Source organism: Apium graveolens, unplaced genomic scaffold (genome assembly GCF_009905375.1).
Source record: "Apium graveolens cultivar Ventura unplaced genomic scaffold, ASM990537v1 ctg7526, whole genome shotgun sequence".
NCBI lineage: Eukaryota > Viridiplantae > Streptophyta > Magnoliopsida > Apiales > Apiaceae > Apium > Apium graveolens.
In genome coordinates this window covers 60,708-70,001 of record NW_027420396.1, presented here as the reverse complement: position 1 = coordinate 70,001, position 9,294 = coordinate 60,708, and the positions used below count along the sequence as shown (strand labels likewise).

The window sequence follows — 9,294 nt, the reverse complement described above, 5'->3', positions numbered from 1 at the left end:
TAAATCAAAAGCTAGATATTCTAATAATAGGTGATAAAACTGTGAAAGAAACAAAGATACTGATCATAACAACAATGAAAATATTGAGCACATGAGGTATATACCAAGACAAAGTTTGGACAAAAAGAGATTAAAATATTATAGTGTTGTTATGTTAAGCAACCAACTTAAAAACTTGTCACATTCTGAGCTTGAACCGCAGCTACAGACAGAACACATGATCACTTCAAAATCCGATCTTTATCATCAATATTATTCTGAATGATCACTTCAAACCTTTGAAATTAAAATGATACAACCAAGATTTGTTTTGTATATATAAAGTGCTAACCATTTAATCAACACGATCACCTCTATTTTCGTATTGCTCAACTTTAGCATGGTTAGCTTACAAGGTTATATACTTGTTTTCTTCATCTGGCTCATTTCTACCCTTATACTTCGAGCCATGTTCAAAAGTCGAATTACCTCTAACCTTCCCCCTAGCCCTCTCAGGCTTCCAATTATAGGTCATCTCCACCTTCTTGCTCCTATACCACATCAGGCTCTTCACAAGCTCTCCATCAAGTATGGACCTCTAATGCATATCTTTCTTGGCTCTAATCCTTGTGTTGTTGCATCATCTCCGGAAATGGCTAAAGAGTTTCTTAAAACACATGAAGCATCTTGGTCAGGTCGTCCACAAACAGAGGCCTCAGATTACTTAACATATGGTTCACAAGACTTTACTTTTGCTCCTTATGGACCATACTGGAAGTTTATGAAAAAAGTATGCATGTCTGAGCTCCTTGGTGGTCGAACGCTGAATCTCCTTCAACCTGTAAGACATTGCGAGATTAAAAGCATTGTGAATATATTGTTGCAAAAGGCCAAAACTGGAGAGGCGGTTGACATTGGATGTGAGCTTATGAGGCTGACCAACAATGTTATTTCAAGAATGATTATGAGGGTGAGGTGTTCAGATGATGAGAATGAAGCTAGGGAAGTTAAGAAGTTGATTAAAGATGTAAGTGATGCTTTAGGAAAGTTTAATCTATCTGACCATATATGGTTCTGCAAGAATTTGGATTTTCAGGGAATGAAAAAGAAGCTAGTGAAAATTCGTGGAAGATATGACATACTTATGGAGAGGATTATAGAGGAGCACAGAGACACGAGGAGGAGGAGGAGGAAGATAGAAAATGGTGATGATGGGGATGCGGATAAGGACTTGCTTGACATCTTACTTGACATTTCAGAAGATGCGAGCTTGGAAATTAGATTGAGCATAGAGAACATCAAGGCTTTTATACTGGTAACCGAGTATCTCGCCTCACTACTACACATTATTCACAAAGCTATATTTGTATAATTTAATCAACAAAATCCTATAACTTGTTAATATGATGTAACTACCTAGTTTGACCTGGAGAATGAGTTTCAAATATGCAAAAAAGTTTAAATGTTTGAGAGAGATTACAGCTTGTCCATAATTATTCCTTGGGATAAATTGCAGGATATATTTGCAGCTGGAACAGACACATCTGCTATAACAACAGAATGGGCACTTGCAGAGCTGATCAACCATCCAAAAATTATGGAAAAAGCAGTACAAGAGATATATTCTGTTGTTGGAAACAACAGATTAGTAGAAGAATCTGATATTGTGCGTCTTCCATACCTTCAAGCCATTGTAAAGGAAACTTTAAGACTTCATCCTACTGGTCCACTATTCATCAGAGAAGCAAGTGAAGATTGCACTATTGCAAGTTACCGCATACCAGCAAAGACTAGACTTTTTGTTAATGTTTGGGCACTTGGCCGAGACCCAAATTACTGGGACAATGCACTTGAATTTAAACCAGAAAGATTTATTATGAGTACAGAAGATCGGGGGAGCGGAAAGATACAATTGGATATTAGAGGACAGCATTTTCAGTTGTTGCCATTTGGAAGCGGACGAAGAGGATGTCCTGGGGTTTCATTAGGACTGCTTGTTGTTCAAACAACCCTCGCTGCAATGATACAATGCTTTGAGTGGAAAATAGGAGATGAAAGGGAAAATGGTAATAGGGTTCTGGACATGGAAGAGAGTGCAGGGTTGACTCTAACTAGGGCTCATCCTTTGGTGTGTGTCCCGGTTGATAGGCTCAATCCATTTCCATCAACTAGTAGTTAATTATACTCCGCACATAACAGAAAAGGCCGAATATAGCAGATTTAAGATGACCTAATAAGTACATAAAGGTTCAATTCAATAACCTAATCTGAATTCAACTTACTATCATTCCGAGGTTTTCAACACTCAACAGAAGTGTGGACTTGCCAAGTTATCAAAGCACATACCTTTCATAGTGCAGAGGACAATGTTTCCATTCTGTACAAGGTATTTGTACAAAAAGGTTTTTTGAAAGAGAAATAAATTATACATATGCCCCCGTTAACAATGTAGTCATAGGTTAATAAGCATATCAAACCAAGTACTAATCTCATCATGACAAAATTAAGACAATCAAAAACGAAAGAAAGGAAGTGTTATATATTTAGCAACCAAGTTAAAAACTTGGACACTGTATGATTTGGTAAATGTTATTTGTTGGCTGGTTCATTTGTGGCGGAAAAACTGCAGTTCACAAACAATACAGACACAATTACAGATTATAATCCAACTCCTAATCATCAGTATCAGTTTAATATGTATCTGAATAGTTGACACATACTTACTTTTGTGAGAGAGATCCCATTTAGCATAAATAAACTGCATCACCAAATCACCTCTTCATTTTATTATCATGGCTGATTTTCAATCTATGTAGCTTTTTCTTCATATAGGCTCATTCTTACCAATATATACTACTTGGCTCCAAGCCATTTTAAGTCGGACCACCTCTAGCCTTCCACCTAGAACTTTTAGGCTCCATGCATTGGTCACCTCCACCTTGCTTCTATGCCACATCAGGCTCTTCACAGCTCTTCATCTCGTATAAAAACTTCAATCCTTACCTTCCTTGGCTCTAATATTAGTGTTGTTGCCTCCTCTCCTGAAACGGTTAAAGAGATAATAAAACACATGAAGCGTCTTGGCTTGCCCTCTCCAAACAGAGGCCCTAGACGCCAAGAGTGAGAATATGGCAAATGTAATCTTTAAAAAAGACCATCATCAGACTGCCACGAAATTGAGATTTTTGGGATTCCTATATTAATTTTTTCAAGCAACCACGGACCGGCTTAGACGGATCTTATATGCACCTTGATATGAACATTATAAATCATTGCAGACAACAAAATGAAGGTAACATTCTCAGTTGTGTCTTGTAATCAACACTAACACTTTGCTAGCTGCAACTCGGTCGAATAAGAATCTTTGATTCTTCTGTAAAATTTTATGACCAAAGGTATTCTGCCGTCTATGAAGTTCCTTGGTTTCTCTGTTAACTTAGAAAAGCATTAGACTGACCGTCAGCTAAGAAATATGACATGATAATAAGAAATAGAAGTATTGGCCATTTAAGCATTATAGACAAAGATGTTCTGACAAACAGAATACTTTAAACAAGACACAACTTTTAAATAAATGGCGAAGCATCACATTTCCAATTAGTAGCAGCAGCTTGCGAGCAGGGATCCCAATATGGAGCAGCAGCTTGCGAGCAACATTAAGATTAAACAAACATAGCCAAGAGGCCCAAGATTCGGTTTGGTGCATATAAATTGCATCATTATATGGAATTATTACCATCACCACTTCTTAATGCCATTTACCATGGCTGATTATCAAGATTACATAGTTATTCTCGTGTTTGCTGTCATCTCTGCTATATTACTACTAGCTGTACTCAGAATTCGAACCTCCTCGAAGCTTCCTCCCGGCCCTCTTAAGCTTCCAATCATCGGTCATCTTCACCTTCTTGGTCCCATACCACATCAGGCTTTTCACAAGCTCTCAGTCCGACATGGTCCTTTAATCCATGTCTACGCTGGCTCTAATCCTTGTGTAATCGCCTCGTCTCCTGAAATAGCTAGAAAATTTCTCAAAACACATGAAACAACTTGGTCAGACAGGCCGCAAAATACTGCTACAGATTATCTAGGATATGGCTCACAAGATTTTACTTTTGCTCCGTATGGACCATACTGGAAATTTGTAAAGAAACTATGCATGTCTGAGCTTCTTGGTGGTCGAAGTCTAGATCTTTTTCAACCTGTTAGACGCCAAGAGATTTGTAGTATGGTGAACGTAATGCTCAGTAAAGCCAGAACTGGAGTGAAGGTTGATATTGGAGCAGAGCTTATGAGGCTTAACAGCAATGTACTTTCGAGAATGATTATGAGGGAAAGGTGTTCAGAGAATGAGGATGAAGCTGGGAAAGTCAAGGCAATGATTAAAGAGGTGTCGAACGTTATAGGAATATTTAATTTAAGTGACTACATATGGTTTTGCAAGAAATGGGATTTGCAGGGAATAAAAAGAAAGCTTGTCGGTGTTCGTGGAAGGTATGACATAATGATGGACAGGATTATACAGGAGCACAGAGACATAAGGAAGCTGAGGAAAGTGCATGGTGATGGCGCATGGTCGGAGAAAGATTTGCTTGATATCTTACTTGATATTTCAGAAGATGAGAGCATGGAGATTACATTGAGCATAGAGAACATCAAGGCTTTCATACTGGTAATTCATAATCTCTGCTATAGCCTCTAGTTATCCATAAGAATCATCTTGCAAGATTTGCATAAATTAGTTATTAATATCTATTCAGATTTGAATTCAAAACTTTGTTAGTGGACATATTGCAGGATGTTTTTTCAGCTGGAACAGACACAACTGCCATCTTAACAGAATGGGCAGTAGCAGAACTAATCAACCATCCAGACATATTGCAAAAAGCTGTCCAGGAAATAGATACTATTGTTGGAAAGCACAGAGTAGTAGAAGAATCCGATATCGAAAATCTCCCCTACATACAAGCTATTTTCAGGGAAACTGTGAGACTTCACCCTGTAGCTCCACTATTATTCAGACAATCAAGCAAAGATTGCACCATTGCAAATTACCAAATACCAGCAAAAACTGGACTATTTGTTAATAACTGGGCTCTTGGCCGAGACCCAAACTACTGGGAAAGTCCACTTGAATATAAACCAGAAAGGTTTCTGTTAAGTAGTGAAGATGAGGCTAGTGGAAAAAAACAGTTGGATGTCAAAGGACGGCATTTTCATTTCTTGCCATTTGGAAGTGGGCAAAGAGGATGTCCAGGGAGTTCACTAGCATTGCATCTTGTGCAAACAAGCCTTGCTGCAATTATACAATGCTTTGAGTTGAAAGTAGGAAGTGAAGGGGATAATAGTAATGTTACTGTGGACATGGAAGAGGCTCCAGGGTTGACACTTCCCAGGGCTCATCCTTTGGTATGTATTCTGGTTGCTAGGCTCAATCCATTTCCGTGTTTGTAGGGACTGGTTAACCTCTACTCATTCATCAAGTTTAGGTTGGATTCTGGCGTTTCTGTGTTAGTGTAGCTGAGTCATAAGAGTGATTTATGTAGACTTGTAAGATAGTGTAATTTGGGCGTTAAAGAAGACGTGCTGATAGAGTAATAAGAATCAAACTGTTGGTCACCGAGCTGATTACACCACAAATTGAAGACAATGAAAAATATATGAAATGGAAATGCAATTATGTTAAGCTACTATAAAGCTATCAACATGGTACTGACATTAATGGTAATGTCAAGTATTTTGACTTGTTGATGTTACAAGGATCGAAACAAAGGGATACGAGATTACAGTGTAACAATATTAAGCAACCTAGTTACCAGGGACGTAACTAGCCTAGGGCTTGCCTGAGCCCAGACAATTTCAAAAAATAAAATTATTAATTATATATATGCTTACTTTACATCCTAATTATATCTAAAACTCATTGCTAATTCACATTTTTTTCAGGTTTATTTACTAAAACTTGTCCTACTCACTCAATCTTAGTGAAAATAAAACTAGTACTCATATTTAAAAATTTTAAAATCCAAGTTCTACTCTTGAACACCGAACATTGAGTGTTGATATATCGGTGATCGGACTCCGTTAAAGACTTGTCAAACTCATCCCAATTACGTTCCTGTTCCCGTTCCGTCCCTGCGGGTTACTAGCTTTGATACATACTGAATTCATGACATGCATTTCTTGCAAGTTTAAAAATATCTCTTCTGTGTTGACCAAGGTAAAGATTGGGAAGGTTGAGCTAGTTTTTTTCCCATCTATTATTTATGTACCGTCACTTTTTGGTTTCTCGGATTTTAGGAGTTATTCTGCCGTTTCAAGGTTTGTCAAGACTCAGACAGTCATGGATCCTGCTAAAGGGGTCAGCTAAACCCCTTTAAAAAAATCTTGATTTTAATACATATTCATATACGATGTATGTCTTTAAAATGACCCCCCTTAATATTTATTTTGTATGGTAATAGATTTTAAATCTGGGCAAAAATATAATTATTAGGATAAAAATAATAAGTAATGCATTTTTTCAGATAAGAATAATTTTTTTGATTGAATCTTGGGAAAGAATCTCAAATTATCTGCACTCAATGCTCCAAGAAGATGAAGAATTAGAGAGACTAAAAATGAGTTTGGCCGTATTGGAGTCAACAAGTTACAATACCGATTATTTAAAAATCCTACGACCTCCTTAATTTTAAAACTGATCCGCGGCTATCTGGACCTTTGAATTTTAGTCCAAAGTCAGTATCCAAAATTTTCAAAATATATTGAAGTACCTTGCAGCTCGCATACTCCAATATGAAAAGCACAATTCTATAGTTTCACTCAGGGCCTGAAATATGTATACATCTGTACTATATTAGTCTTCTCAAAATTGGGCCGGGCTCTCAAAACATAAAATCATTGAACATCCTTCGAAATTTGTTATATAGCTTAAAGTTAAAGATGAAAGTTCCCTAGTAACTCATGCTTCTGGCCCATATATTAATTTGGTTCGTTCCCATGTTAATTATGTACAGATTTTAATAGCAAGTCCAGTCATGGAATTGTAAATCTTGTACATTTATATTAAAAATTCTAAAAAAAAAATCTTCATTTTCAGTTAAACAACATACACATAACTAAAAAATTTAGGTGAGATCTTCTCTGCAGGAGGTCATGACCACTTGGTGTATATGAGTTTACTTGGAATTTTTTTAGCACATTCTCTAAAATTGTATGCTAAAAATTTCAGTGAGAACAAAATACATCAAATTTATTTAGGCAAGTTCGAAATTAAAACATCCTAAAATAGTATTAATTTTTTTTACCGAGCTAATGAAAATGAGAAAAAATGACTATAATAATCAATTTTTAAAGAAATTAATCAAAATAATCATTATGAAAAAATGGTCAATTTTAGCCTATTTAATATTCCACTATCAGCTAGATATCTCAATTTATATATAAGATAGTTCACTGATAATTGCTTATCGGATATTTTATATATAATGAATAATTAGATTTTGCTAAATATTGACCAATAAAATGAACTTATTTTTTTTTATTAATTTTATATAAAAATAGGGTAAAATTGTCGTTCAACCTTAAAATCACCATGGTAGACACCCAAGCTTTTGTCTCTATTACTTTTTCCATTGTGATATTTTTTGGGCGAGTTTCATTGAATTGTTATCTGTTAGTGAAAAAAGGACTAGGAATCTGAGTTGACGCCACCGATATAAGATATGGAAGGCATGTTATTTGAACATTCATTGTAAATCACAAATTGGTCCCCGGAGCAATCAAATCAAACAACCTTGGACATTTCACAACGATAGCAACACACTAAAGAATTTGATTTTTTTTACAAAATTAGGGTTACTTTTTTATTCCTTTCACAAAAATAGAGATTGCATCTTTCTTTCCTTTCATCCAAAAGGCTTCTATTCAGTTCCATGTCTGCCTCTACTTCATGTTTAGTCTCTCCTTTTGTTTGTCATCATCATATTCCACAACCCTCTCAAAAACCCTCCTTGATAGTAACTCAAACCCAATCTTAAATTCATATTCTCTAATATAGTCACCTTCTTCAAATACAAAATTTAAATACTGGTGCACATATATTTTTATTTAGAGTATTTAGTTTCTAAAGACCATGATAAAAATATTAAACATACCTGTAAAAAATCAATATTTTGCTTTTTTTTATAACTGATAAGCACACACAGCTCTACTAATCATGAAAAGGGTTGTCATTTTTTTTTTAAAAAAAAGGGTTGTCATAGTAACACACTTAATGTGTGCCTGCTCATTTCCATAAAAATTATTTGTCATGATCCCATCTTATTCACTTACATCTAGGAATTTCAGGTGATAAACATTTAAATTCTAATCTATTCCATCCCATATTATGGAAATACTCTAAATAACTTTTTTTAATAATAAAATATATAACAATAAAAAATAGTAGGTCAAACCCTGAATTGATATGATCTGTCTATGTATATGATACATCCCATGTGAGTGTATTATTGGTGTATGGTTGGCTAGCTAGTTGTGATTTAATGTTTGGCTTATCTTCCTTAAGCATTTTGTAGTAGTAATGTCTTGTCTTCTTTTCTCCTCCATTTCCTTGGTACTACCCTACATTGTGGTGTGTTTCTGCGGCTTTTAGTCCCTCCACATTGGTGTTTTTTGGGCACATGTCTATGTTCTTTAGTGCTCCACAAACTTCAATCATTTGAGAGATAACTCAATTCTCTCCGGTGATCAGGACCATGATGTTGATACACTCTGTGCCATATTTTTATATCGGTGACATTTTCGACACAATATTTGTTCTAATATTTTTATATCAACGACCTCTTGATTCACGGGTATCTTCCTCTCTCTTTTTACGTAAGTTAGAGGTGTTGATTCACTATATTTTCCCGAGATATTAAACCTTAATTGTTAATACTGATTCTCAGTATACAAAATAGTTTAAATAAATAGGTGCAATGACATTAGGTCCCATAAATTTTTAGTCTTATCCAATGTGTGAGACATCTTACCAATTTTTTTTTAAAAAAATAGGTTTTATAAGAGAATAAACAACAATCTGGAGTAGACAGTGAAGAAAACAAATAGCAGAAGTGCACACTGGGGGAAGAAATGTAAAGGAACACAAACATTTTCAGTCTGTCTAGGTTAAACATGATGCCAAAGACATGTTGAAAAAGAATGGGACCCACAGATATTCTTTTTCTTCTTCAGTTTTTCTTCTTGAATTATTATGATAGAGCTATTTACCAAATTTATATCAAGAAGAATCGACATTTTTGACATTGTAAAAGC

General features: G+C 35.4%; 2 protein-coding genes across 2 annotated transcripts; both read left to right on the top strand.

The window, feature by feature from the left end:
* Positions 1 to 318: 318 nt before the first annotated feature.
* Positions 319 to 2,245, top strand: LOC141704182 (cytochrome P450 93A3-like). Its single transcript, XM_074507485.1, has 2 exons — positions 319 to 1,294; positions 1,496 to 2,245. The coding sequence occupies exons 1-2, from the start codon at positions 380 to 382 to the stop codon at positions 2,156 to 2,158; spliced, it is 1,578 nt and encodes a 525-aa protein (XP_074363586.1). The 5' UTR covers positions 319 to 379; the 3' UTR covers positions 2,159 to 2,245.
* A 693-nt stretch (positions 2,246 to 2,938) lies between these two features.
* LOC141704184 (cytochrome P450 93A2-like) lies at positions 2,939 to 5,435 on the top strand. The gene is made up of 2 exons (XM_074507486.1): positions 2,939 to 4,651; positions 4,777 to 5,435. The coding sequence occupies exons 1-2, from the start codon at positions 3,731 to 3,733 to the stop codon at positions 5,431 to 5,433; spliced, it is 1,578 nt and encodes a 525-aa protein (XP_074363587.1). The 5' UTR covers positions 2,939 to 3,730; the 3' UTR covers positions 5,434 to 5,435.
* Positions 5,436 to 9,294: the final 3,859 nt, after the last annotated feature.

What these genes read in the sequence shown, in the direction of transcription:
- LOC141704184 (XM_074507486.1), top strand. Translation starts at nt 3,731, where the DNA reads ATGCCATTTACCATGGCTGATTATCAAGATTACATAGTTATTCTCGTG. An exon ending in ACATCAAGGCTTTCATACTG is followed by an intron (nt 4,652 to 4,776) that starts GTAATTCATAAT and finishes GACATATTGCAG; the next exon opens with GATGTTTTTTCAGCTGGAAC.
- LOC141704182 (XM_074507485.1), top strand. Translation starts at nt 380, where the DNA reads ATGGTTAGCTTACAAGGTTATATACTTGTTTTCTTCATCTGGCTCATT. An exon ending in ACATCAAGGCTTTTATACTG is followed by an intron (nt 1,295 to 1,495) that starts GTAACCGAGTAT and finishes GATAAATTGCAG; the next exon opens with GATATATTTGCAGCTGGAAC.